General features: G+C 53.8%; 1 protein-coding gene and 1 long non-coding RNA gene across 6 annotated transcripts in view; one reads left to right on the forward strand and one right to left on the reverse strand.

The window, feature by feature from the left end:
• Positions 1 to 18850, forward strand: part of Sctr (secretin receptor) — a 92716-nt gene that overhangs the window by 20528 nt on the left and 53338 nt on the right. For 2 of the 5 annotated variants that reach the window (XM_023709720.1, XM_023709721.1), the window contains 2 exons: positions 12646 to 12756; positions 17914 to 18017. In XM_023709720.1, the coding sequence (XP_023565488.1) occupies positions 12646 to 12756; positions 17914 to 18017 (215 nt within the window). Of the gene's footprint in view, positions 1 to 10647; positions 10706 to 12270; positions 12575 to 12645; positions 12757 to 15675; positions 15868 to 17913; positions 18018 to 18850 lie in introns of those variants that run through there. The other 3 variants (XM_023709724.1, XM_023709723.1, XM_023709722.1) reach the window with 3 other exon arrangements.
• LOC111815306 lies at positions 1293 to 16107 on the reverse strand. The gene is made up of 3 exons (XR_002820017.1): positions 16028 to 16107; positions 8789 to 8946; positions 1293 to 2562 (listed from the first exon to the last, which is right to left on the reverse strand). It is a non-coding gene; the product is annotated as an uncharacterized LOC111815306 (long non-coding RNA).

The following is an 18850-nucleotide window of genomic DNA, read 5'->3' on the forward strand; positions in this document are numbered from 1 at the left end:
GATAAAGTGTGTAGGATACAAGTGCTTTGTAAATATTGCTGATTTAAGTACTAAATATTAATCAGCACTTGATAATTAGCTCTATATTTAAATATTCATTTCACCCTTCCTATGCTTAACTTCTTTTCTTGTTCTTTATCATGTAAGCATGTGGTATTAAGGAAACACTCTAAGTATTCAAACATTTGTAGCATTTTTTGTAATACCCAAGAGTGGAGATAACCCAAATATTCATCAGTCGATGAATGGATAAACAGTGTGACACCCTTACACAATGGAGTATTATTCAGCTTTGAAATGAATAAAGAAGGTTGGATCCCCCGTGTGCCTTGCTGGCCCTGGCTCCAGCGTGCGCTGAGACTGTGATTACGGCTGGGCGTGGTGGTGCATGCCTGTAATCCCAGCACTTGGGAAACTAAGAACAGGAAGATCATTACGAGTCCAATCTGTGCAGTGAGACCCTGTAGACCCTGTACAAAATACATAAAAACAAAGAAAGAAAATGAATAAAGACAGCCACGGTGGAGCACACCTATAGTTCCCGCACTCAGGAGGCTGAGACAGGAAGATACACGAGTTTGAGGTTAACCTGTGCTCCATAATGAGTGTGAGGCCGGTATGAACTATATAGTGAGACCCTGTCCCAAAAAAAGAAAAGAAAAGAAGCGGTATGTCAATGGCAATGGCAGAATGCTTGCTTAGCCTGCTTGAAGCCCTGGGTTCCTTCCAGCAGGGCAGGGGGAGAGAGAGAGAGAGAGAGAGGAGAGAGGAGAGAGAGAGAGAGAGAGAGAGAGAACCAATACATGCTACAGTATGGATGGACCTTGAAAACCTGGTGCTAAATGGAATAAACCAGATGCAAAGATTCACACATCATACGACTCCACGTATATATGAAATGTGCAGATTAGGCAAATCTATAAAGATATAAATTGCATTAGTGGTGGCAAGGGATGAGGTGAGGGACAACAGGGAGTGGCTGTCTGATGGGTACAGGGTTTCCTTTGAGAAGCTACGGAAATGGCTTAGGCTAGGAGAGGTGACGTGGTGCTGTGATGGTGCCGAACAGTACTGGATGGTGCACTTAAATGGCTCATGGTTCATTTAGATTGTATCGTTTTACTTGAATTAAAAAAAAAAAAAACCAGGCTTTTAAGTTGGGTGACCGATCTTGACCAAGTTGTTTAACGTCTCTGGGCTTCAATTGCCACATCTATTTTAAGAGACTGGTGTGAAATGAAAGGCATTCATTCAAAAATTATTCATGCAGCACTTAATGGTATCAGGGCAGCAGCATGCAGACCCCTCTCTCAGCACTGAGGAGTGTGTTTTTGCCCCATGTGGCCCAAGTTCAATGAGTTGGCCTCACTAAATAGGTGTTTCTTTGTTACCATCAGTAAAAGGCTAGAGCTGGTGTGACAGCCTGCATTCCTCTGTCTTGTGACTTCATGTGTGGCTTCTGCCCTCGTGGGGGTGCAATGGCAGCAGCTCCTCAGGGAGGAAAGAGAAGGGATCCTCTGCATTTCTGGGTCAAGCTTCCCTGAAGCTCGCTGGTAGCTTCTGCTTGCCCTCCACTTCCTGGCCAGCGGTGGACTGCGCAGCTAGCCTTGGCTGCCAGAGAAGCTGACAGTTGAGCCTTAGCTGTGCATGCGGCTGCCTTAAACAACCCCGCCTGTGCTAGTGAGAAGGAAGAGACGGAGGGCCAGCAGGCAGTCCGTGCCACAGGTCCCTCAGCTCTGTGCAGGGAGCTGACTCCATGAATCACAAATCCATGTAAAAATAACAATGACATAAGGACAGCTTGCTGCTCTGCCTGCACATAGAACTGGGGCTCTTGATTGATCCAGACCTCCGCAAGGGCTTTGCTGAGGTAGTGATGTTTGTGCTCGCCCTACATACGCCTGATTATGACCTGGCACGGAGGCAAGGGAGCAGCAGGGCTGCAGCACATAGGAGCTCACCGTCCACGTGGAAGATTTTCGTCCTGATCCTTGAGTGAGGAAAGCCTTGGAGAGTCTTCGAGGCTGGCGGTGAGATCAATCATCTGTTGTGATGATCACCCTTGCTGTGGCATGGATGGCGGGCTGGAGAAGGATGCCAGGTGGTTCAGAGAAGCCCACTGGGATGCGGTGGCCTGGCCAGGGTACATGGATCACTGACCCAATGGGGCGTCTTTGTTTGGGTTGTCCAGAAGCAGGTGATGAGTAGGGCTGTGAAACCAGTACCAGACAAGGAAGGAAGCTGGTGGATGCTGAGTTGTCACCCTGGGCAGATGGAGCATTGTCCCACTGGGGCACTGAGGAGACAGGTGGAGCATATGTGGGAGCAAAGGTGCCAGGCTCACTGGTCACTGAGTCCCCAGAAGGCAGGGGCAGGAAGCAGCATCCATTTCTGGAATTCCAGTGTGCTGGGCTCGGGTGATGGGTGGGCTCCCATGGCTGGCAAAGATGACAGGGGTACAGGTCTGCAGTGGACAGCAAGGTTGGCAGACACAGAGCGGGCTAGGACCAAGGAAACACAGTCTACTCCGAGGAAATACAGGCTACTCCAAATGACGATGGGCTGGAGGGCAGACACAGGTGAGAGCTACTCAGTCACATCCAGACTTCTCCAAGAACTGGATCCCAGGTGTGTGTGTGGGGGGGTTGGGGGGTGCAGGGAGAACCCAGAATGCCCCGGATGTTGGCCTTGAGCATCTGGAGGGAACAAGGAGGGCAGATGACGTAACTGGGGGGGAAGAAGTTGAGGTTCAGACGTGCAGAGTTGAGAGCTGAGCACAGAAATCGGAGGGAGGTGAACCTGTGTGCAGGTGCAGATGGCAGATGATGTGGGAGCTGCCTGAAGGGGAGGAGGGAGAGCCCGAGGAGAGCCTCAGCACCACAGTGCTCAGCACTTGCCCCTGGGAGCTGCTCAAGTGGGGTGAAAGGTAGGTGTTTGTGACAAAGGCCCAGGTGTGTGGATGGTGCCAGTGTGTGTCCAGGCAGTTCACATGCATAGTGTATGCATGCATGCGTGTGCATATGCGTGTGTGTGTGTGTGTGTGTGTGTGTGTGTGTGTATACATGTGTGTGTTAGGACTCTCTTTTAGTTTGAGCCTTTGCTTCCTCTACCGGCTCTGGGAAGCCAGATCCTGGCCTTGGCACTCCTGGGACACTGTTACCAGCCTCCTGATTCCCCCAACCCTCTTGCTATCTTTGACACACAGTAGAAAGCAAGGCCCCAGCGAGGCCAGCCTGGTGCCTCAGTCTCAGCTGCGCTCCTCCTCCCCGTCCCCAGGAGGAGGCAACCTGAGAGAGGAGGTCTTGAACCCTGATCCCTGCAGAGGTAGTGGTGAGCTCAGGTCATGTGCTCAAAAGTTGCAGTGTGCCCAGTGGGGGCACACTATCTCCAGGTACTCAGGAAGCTGAGGCCCAGGGACTGAAAGTTCAAGGCCAGCCCAGGCAATTTGGCAAAATAAAAAGCAATTTTTCCGAAAGACTGGGTCTATAACTTCAGTAGAGTAACCCTGGATTTGATCCCTGTTACAATGAATGTCTGTGGCAGTTTCTTTCTTGGCTCAGTCTCTGCACGTGCTAATCCTCTGCCAAAACACCGTTCCCTCGCTTCCTCACTGTGCCAGGTGTGGGCTTTTTAGATTCCTCCAGGAACAATGTTCTGTGGTTTAGCTGAGCACCCAGCTCTGGCAGGACTGTTTCTCTCTGTCCTGGGACCTCTGCACTGCCCTGTGGAGATGTATGTGCTGGCCTCTCCCTGCTCCAGCCCAGGGTGGGGATGTGTTGCTTGCTTCTTTTTCTCCAGTGTTTGGCCCAGCACCCATGTGGACTGAATACTGGCTGCGTTTGACTGTTGACTGACTTGCTGAGTGAATGAGGGAATGCAGATATGTGATTAAGAGCAGGGCGAAAGGAACAAACAGGAGTGCTGACTGCGGGGTGTGTGGGGGGAACAGGTGCGGAGGGGGAGCTGTGCAGGGAGTAGTGATGCCCTGAGGAGATGTGATTGTTTCCAGTGTGCCTGGTTTATGCAAATTAGTGGGGCCATCTAGCCATGATCTCCCTCCGAGGGCAATCTTCAGGGCCTGCCTTGGGCTGGCAGAGGTGTGCCCTGGTCCTCCTTAAGGCTCTTGTAGCGGCTGGGGCCCCTGCTCGTGTCTGCTGGGCCTCAGTGCAGGACAGTCTCACTTCTATGAAGCCAGGACAGGTGGCTTTCACCGGGCTCTGACCTGGCTGTGGGGTCCGGGCTGGGGCTGGCCCGGGGAGGGTGTGGTGGCAGCAGGCTCTTGGCACTGCTGCTCCCTGCTGGCCATCCCCGGTAGGAGGCTCCACCCTTGCGCTGCTCAGCTTGCCATTTCTAAGAGGGAGCAATAACCACTGACTGACCTCACCTCAGGATGCTGTGGTGGGAAGGCAGGCATCTCACAGCAGGGAGCTCCTCTCACAGCCTCTGTCCAGCTCCTTGCGCAGCCAGGCTAACCTCTGCCATGGTTGGCTGGCGTCCACTGCCCACCTGCATGCTTAGCCCTGCCTGTGACTGGCACCTTTCCCTTGGGCCACTTGCCCAGCCACATTCCCAAAAGCCCTGGCTGCCAAACCAAGGAGGTGGGTACAGGTGGGTGTTAGGGTGATGGGCTGGCCTTGCCCTTTGTGGATGGCCCTGCTGCTTGCATCTGATTTTCATATTGGCCCGTGCAGTTTCCAGGAAGCAAAAGGGGTCTGGTGCTTTGAATGCGCTTTTAAATCCCTGGTGGCAGGAGAGGTGGGAGGATGCTGGGAAAGGAGATCTTCAGCCCTGCTGGCTGCATGGCTGATGGAGTAAGGTGTGAGGACAGTGGGGAGGACAGGGCAGATATGGGGCAGGGAGGGACAGAGCAATAGAAAGGGACAGAGTAGTTGGGAGGGGGTGACAGGAAGATGCCAATGTCTTTGTCTCTTGCTCAGGCCAGCAAGTCCCCTGGGAGCTTAGCCAAGGTCCTCCCTGTGGCCCAAGACTCTGTCCTAGTGCCCAAGCTGGAAGGGGATGTGGCACTCTCTGCTGGGGGTACAGAGTTAATGGTTAAGCTACCTGGTTCTCCTGGGGTAGAGGTTAATATTTGAAAGTCGGACAAGTCACAGGAAATGCGAGTCAGAGAGCTGTCACCAAGCCCAGCATACTTACCACAAATAAAAAATTAACTTTTTAGCTATTCCAGGTTAAGCAGCCAAGGCTTTCCCAACATTTTGTGGGAACATTTCAGGGTCACCCTAACAGCTACATGGCCTGCTCTGCTGGGATGGTTAGTGCTGTGTTTACAGAAGCCAGGACACACTCTCTCCCTAAGGAAAGAATGTTCCAGAAGGACTGTGTGGTGGCAGGAAATGTGTAGGCCCTGCTGTTAGATGGACTCAGGCCTGCGTCCTGCCCCATCAGGTAGGTGCTGTGTGACCCCCCAGTGACTCCAGTGTTCTCGGGGCCTTGGTTACCTCACCTTTGAGGAAGGACAGGCCGACCTCTTGACTCTGCCCAGACATCTGTCCACACCCCAGAGCACAGGGGGCAAGAAATGGATTCTTATTTGTTTATTAATTTGCTTTTGTTTAGATGAAATTCACGTGACAATAAATTGAACAATTCCATGGCACTCGGTACATTCCCAGTGCTGGGCAACCGCTACTTCTACTTCCAAAACATGTTCATCAAGCAAAATTAAGACCAGTACTTAGGGAGGAATCACTGGGCGCCCTTTCCTCCCACAGCCACTCGCAGTGCTCGTCTGCTCCCTGTCTCTGTGGAGCTGCCCGCTTGGACATTTCATACAGGGAGTCATTTGCTACCCAACCTGGTCTGTCTTCTGTGGAGAGCATTCTGGGTTGGAGGCTTGCACGTGGTGTGTGAATCAGCCTTTCAACGTGCTGGCTTTTAGTGCATTTTCGCTAAGAAGCTTCAGGCCCCTTCTGGACCCCCCACCCCACTCCTGATCTCCTTTAGCAGCCCCGCTCCCCTTAGGTCGGGGCTGCTGCCCTCAGCTACCTACGGCTCACTCTTAACACAACTTGTCTTGGCTTGTTTTTCAGAAATAATTTAACTTACTTTGTAGATTTCATATAACACCTTAGACCTTTTAACATTTTAAAATTATTAAAACAACCGTGTAGTAGCTACCATTGTTATCCCCATGCCGCAGAGGAGAAAGTGGGGCTCAGAGGGTCCAGGATCACATAGGACAGAAGCAGGATCCTCAGCCCCAATTTTTTTTTATCTAAATCTGGAGTATTCTCTGGTTTGTAATCTGTTCTGTTCAAACTCAGCACAAAACTGGGAGTAGCTGATGCCTTGATCTTCCCAGGAAGGGCTTTGCATGAAAAAAAAAAAGAGAGAGAGCGTCAGTGCCAGCAAGGGCCCTTGTGTGGCGTCAGCCTGGTGGGGCTGGTAGAGGTCCCGAGGGCACCTGAGCCCAAGGCCGCCCTTTCTCCTAGCCTGGTCATTAGCAGGGAATGGAGGTCTTCAGGCGGGAGGAAGACAAGTCCCCAGGAAAGGAGCAGCTCAGGAGATGGATGTGACGGTCCCCAGGCAGAGGAAAGGGCCAGTGCTGACAGGCAGAAGCTACGGGAGGACTCTGGGGACAGGGCCAGGAGCATCCGGAATGTGGAGGGGACACAGAAGGACACAGTGTCTACCCCTAGTACCCCGAGCTCGCATGGCCCTAAGGGACCTGGCTGTTCCTGGCCCCCAGTCACCGCAGCCTGTCACAGTGCTCCAGAAATAGTCTGAGGTTATCATCAGGCCAACTGAACTCATTTATAAATAAGCCAAGGACCGGAAGATGGATGCTCCACTGTGGGTGGAAACCAGGCACACTCACCATCAACAGAGGGCTCTTGGTGTGGCGCCAGCCTGGTGAGGCCGGGCAGAGATGCCGAGGGCACCTGAGCCCAGGGCTGCCCTTTCTCCTCCCAGGCCTGCCCCATCCAGATTTGCCTCTTGGGCCTCCTCTATGTCCCCATAGGCAGGAAGATGATGGTGGGCCTGGTGTCACCTTTGGCCCGGTGCAAGGCCAGAGCCTTCATAAATCTAAAGGCGACAAACCTTAAGGAGTCTATTTTCAGTCCACTGGCTGAAAATAGAACATTTTCCATTTTATGTGACTTTGACTTTATTCTTCTGGAGAGACAGAAGCCTAAGCCTTGTTATTTTCTGGATCTCCCCCTCTCCCCCATGTCAGGGGTCCCTCTCTTGGGATGGTGGCCGGCAGCCCCTGTCTCCAGTCAGGTGGCCTGTTTGTGTGTGGCCTGAGGCACAGGCTCCACAAGGCTGTCTGTGTCTCATCGAGATGTGTTCCCATAGCCATTCTCCTTTGGGCTATCCTCCCTGCCAGCTGGGGTTGGCTGGACAGCAGGGGCCTTGTGTTCTTTCTGGAACCTTCCGTGTTCCTGTTCATTTCCCCTCCCTTTCTTCACAGTCTGAGCACTTCTTCTTCTTCTTCTTCTTCTTCTTCTTCTTCTTCTTCTTCTTCTTCTTCTTCTTCTTTTCTTCTTCTTCTTCTCCTCCTCCTCTTCCTCTTCCTCCTCCTCTGCCCCCACTCCCCCTCGGCCCCCCCCTCCCCCACTCCTTCTTCTTCGTATTTGGTACAGGGTCTTGCTACATAGCTTCTCCTGTCTCAGCCTCCCCAGAGCTAGGATTACAGGTGTGCACCACCATGCCTGGATATGGTGGCCAGCTTGGTGGGCCTGGGCTGGGGCTGGCATGCTGTGTGGTACTGAGTATTGAACCTGGGTCCTCATGCTTGCCAGGCAGGTGCTTAGACTGCTCAGCTATCTCCCCAGCCCCAGGGAGTCTTGCTGCTTTCCTATTTACTCCACTGAGATGACACCTGAATACCTTTCATCCTCCAGTGGCTTTTGGAAACTCCAGGAAAAAAGGATGCTAAGAGCCCCTTTCCTGTCCGACATATCCTACTAGTATTTTGAGAAAGAAGAGATTAAATGGAAAAAAAATGCCAAGAAAATTAAAAAGAACAAAGTTAATAGATGAAAGAAGAATATCCTATTGCATACATAAATCATTTCTCATAAAAATCCTGGAGAATGTTAAGATGCTCATTTTAGAGATGAGGAACCTGAGGCTCACAGAGCAAAGTGGCAGAGCCAAGCCTAGGGTGCGCCTGAGTCCAGGGCTTACCCTGGCTCGTTCATGGCACCTGCCTCAATCCAGCACTCTGTCCTCATGTGTCGCCCCCCCCCCCCGCCGCCATATGGCGTCTATGGCCTGGCACCATTTGCCCTGGTGTCTTCACTTCAACCTCCTAGACTTCCATCCTGTCCTTTGCACCGGGTAGTTTCAGGGACAGCAGCAACTCAAGGCTCATGTTAGCCTGGGCTTTCCAGAGGCAGTGGCTGTCCCTCAGTGGTCAGATGCTCTAGCCCTAACCAGTCCCTTATCTCAGCAACATCCCTGCATGATTTAGGTGGTGATGTTTACTGCTCAGGATTGCAGCGGCCCAGGATGCTGTGGCCACCGCAGCCTGGCCTGTCTCTTTCTGCCAGAGGTGCCCTGCACAGGGTGTCTCAGTTGGGCAGGAAGTGCTCTCTCCACCTCCCATCCCTGCCCAGCTTGGCAAGGGGCAGCCAGGAGCCCAGGGAGCAAAGCAGAGGGCCCCTGCTGGCAGCGGAAGCCCGGTGGGGCATGCTCACTGCACTCTTCTGAGACTTCTGCGTGCTGCCACCGAGTGCAGCCTGGCGGGTGGGATCCTTCCCTGGTGGGGAAGCAGGAAGACTAGGTGTGATCCCGGCTTCACTGGTACCAGCTTTGTCACCTGTACCACATTGTCACTGTGCCTCTCGGAGCCAAGTTCCTCTTCTCTCCCATGGGCAGAGTGGGTTGCTGTGACATCCAGCTGCGAGATATCTGCTGGGTCTCTTGGGTGTCCAGTGCAGGTCTGGCATGGCCCTGTCAGGCCAGACTGCTTTTTCTCTAGGAGTAACAGACACAAAGGGCGTGGCAGTGAGCCAGCTGGCAGCCAGCCCACCGACTGGCCCCAGACACTCCTCCTACCCTCTGCCAGCACCAGGCTTGGTGTCCCTGTGTGTTCTGTCTGATGACATGACCCAGCTCAGGAAGGCTCTTAGACGTCCTGGCACCTCTGCCCGTCTGTCTAGCTGAGCATGGATCATCAGACCTGATGGATCAGTGCCCTGATGGCCTGGTCAGCTGCCAGCAGCCCCGAGAATGTCTCTCTCCAAGAGGCATAAGAGGCCCCTGTGTTGTTCCACTCTCTACAGTGCCCCACTGCTTCAGGTGTAGCTGAAGCCTCCCAAGCCAGTAGGGAGATTGCACTGCCTGTATCCTGCAGCTGCAAGGAGACCTCTACATAGGAAGGAGGACAAAGGACCCCTCACCTCCTGGAACTCTAGAGGCTGGAGTAGCTCAGAGTAGAGAGAAGCAGTGAGTCATCTGGAAGGGGCCCCCAGGCCCAAGTCACCAGGCCAAGCCATCTGGGAAGCCCAAGGTCAACCAGGGTCTGCCAAGCCCTGGACACTCTCTGCTCAGGCCTGGAGAGCAGCACCTACAGCCGGCAGTGGGATGCCCAGCCTCTGGGGCGGTGGCAGAGCTCTGCTGATGGTCTAGGGAAGGTACAAAACAGAGAGTTGCTTGGGGGCTCCTTTCTCCAGGCTCACAGACATTCCTGGGGAGACCTACGGTCTAAGGGATCCTCATCTCCTGTGTTCCTTGAAGAACGCATATACCAAGTTCTTGACCCTGCAAATGCTCCCACTGGCCTCGAAGCGGCTGTATCCAAACCTGTCACTCCATTCCTGTGTCTCCTCTTTTTTCTTTTTGTGGCTGGATCAGCCTGCCCTAAGCAGGTGCTTTAGACCACTGAGCTATCTCGCTGGCCCTGGGTCCCTCTTCTTATGCGCACTGCCCTTGCCCTGAACCACAGCCTTGCCGATGTCCCAACTCTTGCCTTCAAAGCCTCCTCCCAGACCTCCTAATCACAGGATGGACTCTGCTCTAGAATCCTCCCACATTCTTTCTCCTTCTGCGCCTGGTTCTGCTGCTGGAGCAGAAGCCCACTGTAGCAGGCTTGGCTTCTACTGCCCAGGTCCCACTCCTCCACTACATCCTTCCTGTCCTGTCCTCCCAGGCCCAACACATTCCTTGTCTCCACCCACCCTGCTCACCAGCCCCATCCCCAGTTCCCAGCACCAGGCTGAGGTTAGGTACACTACAGGAGCCAGGTCCTCCAGACCTACTGCAGACAGGTCTGGTGGGCAGAGGCTGCCAAATGACACCAGGCATGAATGGGGTGGGCAGAGACACTTCCAGCCCCTGCATTTCTCAGGAAGCTACTGCCCCCCCTCTGCTTAGTGGCCTCCTCTGTAAGATGGGGTTGATCTGGGTCCCATGGGCATCTCCTGTTAGCAGAAAAGCAGACCTGGCAGGATGGGTGGCTGTGGGGAAGTGGGCCAGGGCCAGAAATGGAATCGGGAGTCACATAGGTATCAAGTCAGAAATGCATTTTGGGGATAGGATGAGTGAGGGAGCCAGAGGTGGGACACAGGTCCATTCATCTGGGGCTTTGAGTGTCTTCACTGTGGCAGGCCCTCAGGATCCGGGCCCCAGTGGAGGGCAGTCCACAAGGCTCCTGCTCTCGGGGAGCTCTTTACCCAGTGGTATCTTCACCCAGAAGCCGCTGACAGGCAGTGACTTCTACTCCCCTTCTTGGAAGGTGAGTCCCTGACTGCCGGTGTCACTGTTTCCTGGGAAACAGGGGTGGCCTGGGCCCACAGCTTGAAAGGAGGGAGAGGCAGGGTGAAGTCTCAAAGCAGGGCCTGGAGAGCTCAGGCAGCAGCAACTGTGGTGAGGCAGTAAGATCCGGCTCCCGTGGATCCCTGGGTCTGGCCTCCAAATGGGCAAACCGGAATCTTGTGGTGAGGCCTGGAGGTCAGCCCCCAGCCGATTCCCACACGTGCGGCACACTCCCAGCATGCTCCCCTTGCACTTCCCAGGCTCCAGAGCCAGAAGCTGCAGCCCAGAGGACCAGCAGGCTCGTCCTCCAACTGCCAGGATCAACAGCGGAGGCCTGGGAAAGATACGGGCAGGAAGCGCTGCCACTCACCACCCACCACCCGCAGGGTGCAGGCTGTGCTCCTGGCCTTGGCCTCATCTGTAGACAGCAAGCATCTGCTCCCCCGAACCCAAAGAGAGAAGGACATGGCTGGGGCCTCAGGCTTGGCCACCAGGCTGTCAGACTGGACAGTCCTGGACCTTTCCCCATGGCTTTGGGGTGCACAGCTCTTGGTTCCCACAGAGGATGAAGGTGACTGCTGCTCCCCTCGTAGGGAACATTGCTGCCCATTTCTCATCTTGTCAATACCTGTCCTCAATGGTGGTGGCCTGGGTCATCAGAGCCTGTCACAGGGTGGAAGGTCCTTGGTTTCTGGAGCCCTGGGATCATCTTCAGGAGAATTAGGGGTGGTTATATGAAATGATAGTGGTTGAAGGATATAATCATAGAACACAGGCAAATATAAAATGCATGCCTGCCTGACACTTGATTTAATTGACAAAGAAATCAGTAAGGAAAAAAAAAGAGAGATCAGTAAGGTATTCCTACTAATTCATAGAATTCGAAGAACCACACTACAAGACAGAATGGTACAATAAAAGAATGTAAAATAGGCTGAATCCGGGCGGGGGACAGAGCGAGGTCAGTTGCACTGAGTGGACAGTGTTTATTTGTGTCTGGGAACAGGGATCTTCTGCATTGCTATGAAGTATAAGTTACAGAGGATGAAACTGTACAAAGATAGTAAAAGGCCCCGGACTCCACAGAATCAGACAATCCTACCGGCTGTGCTCAGACAATGCCTACTTCTGCACGGAAGATACCTAGCCATCTTTGTGTTCATTTCAGAGTTTTTCAGTTACCAGAAATGAACCAGAAATCCAGCTGTGAGCTTTCTAGCAGCCAAATAAAAGGGGAAATCGGCTTCAAGATTCACTGTCAGTGAGGACAGTTAGACATGAATTGTTGGCAGCGAGCTCAGCTTCTCACTGTATGGGACCAGCTGCCCCTTCAGGAGAGCACTTCATAAAGTGAATACAGTGAGGGACAAGTGGTATCTTCAACAATACGCCTGCCACAAACAACTATAGCAGTGTGTGTCAGGGAGCTGCTGGGGCGGTGGTTCTCAACGTGGATTCCAGAGCAGCAGCCGCAGCCTCCGCTGAGGACTTGTTTGAGCACACAATTTCACGCACCACCCCACCTACCTCCAGGTAGTTCTGTTGCAAGCTGAAGTTCAAGAGTTCTGAGATAAGAATGCTGACCCTGGCTGTTGTATTAGAATTAACCTGCTGTCACTGCTGGGCCTGCTCAGACCAATCCCACTGGACTCTGTGGGTGCGGGGCGGGTTCTGTATACCTGGCTCCTTCTTTCCTCTGTGTCTTCAACCCCAAGGACTTCCCATGCACGAAGCTGGCAGATCCTAGACCCCACAAGTCCCAACATGGACTCGCTAGGCACCACTGGCTCCTGGCCTCCTGGAACCAGTACCTGATGGCAACTTTGGAAATGTCTGTTGGCAACTCTAGGTAGGCAAGAGAAATGGGGATAGAGACAGCGTGGCGGGGTACCCAGAACTGGTCTGTGTTCCTCTCCACAGGCTGTGCAGGCCTGTGGGACAACATGAGCTGCTGGCCTTCCTCTGCGCCGGGACAGACCGTGCGAGTGGAGTGCCCGAGGTTCCTGCGGATGCTCACGAGGAGCAGGAATGGTAACCACGCAGCCCAAAGGGCCTGGCCAGTGGCTGTGGGGTGGCCCCTGGTGGGGCTTCCGCCTGGCATGGGAGGCTCAGAGCCTGTCTGGGGACAAGTGGTGGGTGAAGTCCCGGGAGGGAATGCTTGCTGGAAACTGGAACCCTGCTGGGGGTGGGCAGGAGGCTGGATTCTCCAGAGGAAGTGGGTGGAAGGCAAGGTCCTGGGACAGGCGCTGAGGAAGCTGGGTTGGCTTCTCTCTGCCTCGCCTTCCATCCATGTTTCTGTTTCCTTAGCAACTAGGCCCTGGCTCCAGCCCCTGTAATTAGACCCCACCTGGCAGTGCCAAATGACCTGGTCTTCAGGAAGGGTCACTTCTTCCACCCCTTTGGCCAGCTCTTATATACACATGGGCTCATTAGTCATGACCCTTGGATACCACTTACCTTTGTTCTCAGCCTCAGTAACTCACTTGACCCAGTGAAAGGTAATAATAAAAACAAGGACTAAGAGAGATTGGCAGTTTGCCTCCATGTTTTCAGCAGCAAGTGGAAGCACTAAGATTCAAATTCAAGTGCTGATTTTAAAACAGGACTCTGTCCCTGAGGGCATGGTCAGTGTAGTTCTAGGCTGCTCTTGGTCATGGTCCTTGAGAGGAGGCATGATAGGTTCATGGCCTTTCACCCTTTCCCTTGGTGGGGTCCTTTGTGATCTCTTTCCTGGCCTGGCCTGGCCCTGTTGCTCCCTCCTTCACCCACAAAGGGTGGGAAACCCACACCCAAAGAGGCCCTTCATAGGAACAGACCAAAGAGCAAAACCCATCAGCCTTCCAAAGCCAGGCAAAGAAACCCATTAACCTTCCAAAGCCAGGCAAAGAATAGGTTGTGGAGACTATTAGTCCACTTGCGGTCACTGTCACAAATGTCCATGAAAGTGGATATGTTGATCCTTTGAGGATCAAAGGTTAATTTTAGCTCACTGTTGTGGAGGTTTTAGTCCATGGCTGATCAGCTTACTGCTTCTGAGCCAGTGGGAGGCAGGACGTCATGGTGGGGAGCAGGGAGGGTCGCCTCATGGTGACCAGCGGGGTGGGGTGGGGTGGGTGGGGAAGAGACAGATGTTCTAATTACCACCTTCAAGGGCACATGTCCAACTTCCCCCCACTAGGGCCACCTCCACCATTCCCCAGAGAGGAAGCAGAGGACCAAGGTCTGAAAACGTGGGACCGTGGGGGCATATTCCATGTTCAAACTGCAGCAGAGACAGCTTGTGGGCTCTGGGAGAGAAGTCTAGATTCTTCTTGCTGTAATGTTCTATTACACACAGCCCCACGTGTGCACATGCATGCTGTTGTGCACACACACAGACACAGACACACACACACACACACACACACACACACACACACACACACAGACTTGAGCAGGGTGCTACCGAAACTCACAGTTCCTCAGCCTCACTCACCTCCCCACAAGACAGGAATGTGGGGGACCAGGTGAAAAAAACCGAAGCCCACTCTTCCATTTACTGATTTGGTAACATTATCTCCTGCAACAGACGAACCTCTCAGAGCTCAAGGTTGCCATACCATGTTGGCCCACATAAAGTCCAAAACAACATCTCTGATTAGCAGGCAGGTCCCCACCTGGGGACACTAAGTTCCGGCATCTTTTCACTGTGGTTTCCATGTGCAGGTCCAGGTTGGCTGGCAAAAGGACCACAAGGTCCCACAGGGAGGCTGAAGGCCAGCCCTGACAGGAATACCCCTCTGCCCACATTCCTTCAGCCAGAACTGTCACACAGCGACAATGCCTACCTGCAGGGGACACATGGAAACGCAGCTTAGTGGGCCTCATGGCCCAAGTGGCTCATTGTCACTCAACCTCAATTTTTTAATCTATGAAGCGGTGTGTGTAATAATACCTATCTTATGAGGCTGTGCTCAGAAATATGCTAGCTGTGCCTGGTTTCTTCTCCCATGCTTTCCTTCCCTGTCCTCCTTCCCCCCAGAGCCCTCCTCTTTCCCCATCACACATACACCTGTGAACATATCGGCCATCTTTACTTCCGGCCCAGCCCTTCCATGTGTCTGGCCTTGTGGGGCTAAGGGCACAGAATGTGAATGACAACATGGCTAACCTGGAGCAGGAGGCTGGATAGACACAAGGCCAGGACCAGACCTGGGATCTGACTCCTGCCCAGGGCTCCACCCAGGGGCTTCTCTCCCGCTGGAAAGAACTTCTTAACCCCTCCCTGAAGCCTCCCCAGAGCCACAGTGCCTTGGTCCTCCCCCCCACCCCACCACCTTCCTCCCCCTCTGTAGAGAGACCAAGCAAAGCCTATGTCATCGCCACACAGGTGACCAAGTGCCAGCCCTGTCACAACCACACTAGTGGTCTGATTAAACTCCTCTCCACCCCATTAACCAGAAGCCTACTCTCTCCCTTTATGGGGTCCCTCTCTTTGCCCCTGAATGGCCCATGATCCACGAGGGTACCCTGTGCCTGCCTCTGCTGCTGTTTCGTCTATCCGCCACACAGTGTCGCTGTGGTGCTGCAGGTTCTATGAATGGCTCTGTCTACCTACCGCTGCTGGGCCAAGCTCTGGGGAGGTAAGATGGATGTTCTTACCCTGTTCATCCTTGGCCCAAGAGCACAGGGGAGGATCCCTGATCCCAAGGCCCAGCCTTGGCCCCTCATCAAGAACCGTCCCTCCCTCTGGGTCTCACAAGACTCCTCCCTTTATCTCCCATCAGAAAGGAAAGCTCCCTCGCCTGTCATGGCTCTAGCCCTGATTCCTGCCCTCGGGGGAGTGCCCAGTGACAACAAGAGGGTGTTCTGGACACTTTTTTGGAACAAAGAAACATAAACTAGACTTAATTCATAAATGAACTCTGAAGGAACCCATTACATGGGCTGGGAGAAGGCGAGCACCCGTGTGAGGAGAAACCAGGGGCTGTCATCCGTCCCAGAAGGTTCCCGTGTTGGCCTGCAGTGTTCCCGCTAACATGCATTCCTCTGATTCCAGAAAGGGCGCCAGCCTTATGGAGTTGTTCTGGTTCAGTAACGCGCTCCAGAGTCAGGCCTGGGTCCTGCGATCCCTCCGGCTAGCAGAGGTCTCGCCTTTCAGCCGTAGTAATAACTAACCTCCTTTGAGTCCTAGAGGCTTGAGAATTCCATGAAAGCCTTGGACTGGCTCTTCCCCAGGCTGCCTGTGTGCGCACAGGCATGCCCACTGCGTTTGGGGGCCCCTGGGCATATACTGGCCTGGGTCTGGTTGGGGGTTTCTTACCTATCAGGAATTATGCGGAGGGAAGTGGGAGATAGTGCAGGCACCCCAGAGAGCGCCCGGCCCTATGGCTTGCAGTCCTGTGGTGTGTGTCTGGCACTGGGTGAGGGGTCACTGCCTTGTCGGCAGCTCTGGGTACCCAGTTGGGGTCACATGCAAATTTCTGTCCACAGACAAACAGTCAGGCTGCTCAGGCTAGGAGCCGCCTCCAGGCAGGTGCTGCTGGATGACCTTTGGCCCTGGGTGGGGGGTTGTGATCCGATTCAACAAATCCAAACATGACGGTGTAGCTCCCTTGATTCAATTTCTCAAAACTTCCACCCCTTAATTCCAAGATTCCTGAGCTCGCTTCAGCAGCATATATACTAAAATCCCAAGATTCCTGCCCACTCCTGCCTCCTTTGGAAAGGTCGCTAATGGAGCCAGGTGCTGGCATGGCCGTGGCTCACCCTTGCACTGTGGGTGCTTCTGCCCGTGTGGCTCAGAGCAGCGATGCGTGCAAAAGCACATGGCAACCAGAACGCAGCGCTAGGGTTTGAACTCAGTCAGGCTGCTGCCAGACCTGTGCTCTTGGCTTCTGAAGCTTCACTGACTGGGTGTGCCCAGAGGGCACAGGACATGGTCTCCAGGGGATAGAAACCACCGTTGGGACCACAGGGAGAAGGCCAGCAGGGGACGGCATAGATGCTGGCTAGGCATTGAGGCCCAGATGTGGGCCTTGGTTTTTTGGTTGGCAAAATAGGTGGGATTAGGTCAGAAATTAGATCTCCATGCAGAAAGTGCTGAGCAGAGTGGCCAGCTCTGGAAAAGCTCCATCTCCTTGGAGCTCACTTGACGCTGGGCCTTGTGGGCAGTGGCCTAGCTCTGGGGTCCTTGGCGAGGCACATGCAGGTGCAGTGGGGCTGCTCAGGTGGCCCTGGCTGGGCTCCATGTGCAGGAGTTGCTGACCAGGGCCCTCACTCCGGGACGCCCTCACCAGTAGGCAGTTGGGTTACGAGGTGCAAGGTGGGCACCTCTCCCTGGGCCCAGGCCTTCCTTCCTGGCCAGAGCTCCTGTCTCAGTCTTCGGGCTCTGGCTTTGAAAGCTGCAGTGAGGGCAAGGGGTAAGGGGTGTGTTTAGCATGGGTGAAGCCCTGGATTTGATTCTCAGCAACACAGACAGACACAGACGAGCATGCGTGCATGCACACACACACATACACACACACACACACACACACACACTTGCATGCCCATTCATTTGCCTTTCTGTCTAGCCCCAGCCAGTCAGTGTGGACCCCCCAAACACCTCCCCCCCAGGAGATCAGAACCATTGGGCATCTAGCAAGAGGAGGTAACCTGTAGCTTGGTGGCAGGTATGTAGGGCACCCAGAGCTGCAGTTGCTTCCGTGAGGGCCCTGGGTTCTGTGGCCGGAAATGCCACTCTTCTTGTGAAGGACAGAAAGGGTCTACCTCAGTAGCACTTTGGTGGCTTCCAAGTGGCCAGGTGAGACGGTGTAGCATTAGAAGTAAAACAGAACTTCCTTCCTTGAGCAGGATGTGTAAGAGCAAGAGCCGGGGAAGAGTCTACTGTAGGAGTGTCCTACCTTTGCCAACTCCCCTAGAGGTTCTGGGGACCCTTTTGTTCCATGGCCCTAGGACACAGGTTCCGGTAAAGCACAGGGCAAGAGGAAGGAAGGGGACTGGTGTGCAGTGTGTGGTGGGAGTATGGGCTCTGGAGCTTCTGGGTTGCAGTCTCCTCCCTCACTTACTTGGACATACTACTTAACCTGCCTGCCTCAGTTTCCCAGCTATAAAGTGACAACAATACTTACTTGTTACTGTAGATTCTGTTATGAAAGCACAGTGCCCGGCCCAGTTGCTCATTTGCAAGATGCTTGCCACCCACAGGTTCCCTGTTCCGAAACTGCACACAGGACGGCTGGTCTGAAACCTTCCCCAGGCCTGACCTGGCCTGTGGGGTTAACGTGAACGACTCTTCTAATGAAAAGCGGGTAAGCACATGAAACTCGCCCCGCCCAACACATTGGTACGGGGTGTGCAAGGTGGCGGGGCCTAAGTGTGGACAGGGAAAGCCAGCACCTGCAGGAATCAGGGCCGGGGACTGCTCTCAGCACCTACCTACTTGTCCTGCCCACCCAGACCTGATATCCTGCTTCATTGCCTGGGAATGAAGGTCTGGAGGACCCCAGGCACTGTGAGCTTTGCCCTGGACTTGTTCATTAAACTGAAAGAGAAGCCACATGTAGTTAACTGCTCAGAGCCAGGTTGGTGAGTGTGAATCCCAAGCTTGACCTTGGTGGGGCTGGGAGGACTTGTTTGCACTGTTCCTCAGTTTCTTCATCCAGGAAATAGGGTCAGTAGTAATTCTGACTGCAAGGGAACCGAACGACTTAATGTAGGGAAGTGCTGAGATGCACTGTCTGTGCTCGCCGTGAGCTATGGCCTGAACTTCAGGGCCACTGTCGGGGATGGGCTTGTCTCTCTCTGAGTCACTTGTCCCTTCCCAGGGCAGCCATGTCCCTAGAGAACCACAAGAACTGTGAGCCCCTGAGAACCCTTATGGGGACAGCACTTGTAGGGCACTGTTTTCTATACCTTCTTGCATATCCTTGGTGACTCTACTTGGGCCCCCATGCCAGCCTTTTCTTCCCCTTGCCCCAAGCAAAGGCCTGCTCTGGGCTCCGTCCTAGCTTCTGAGTGTGACCTGCCGTGTTTGTGAGGACCGTGCCCTGGGCGTCCCACGTCTCTCACTGAAGTGTGAGCTCCCTGAGGCACTCGGCAAATATTTACTGAGTGCCTACTAGGGGTTATCTGTTCTGCAATG

Source organism: Octodon degus, unplaced genomic scaffold (genome assembly GCF_000260255.1).
Source record: "Octodon degus isolate 3935 unplaced genomic scaffold, OctDeg1.0 scaffold00014, whole genome shotgun sequence".
In the NCBI taxonomy this organism is placed as follows: Eukaryota; Metazoa; Chordata; class Mammalia; order Rodentia; family Octodontidae; genus Octodon; species Octodon degus.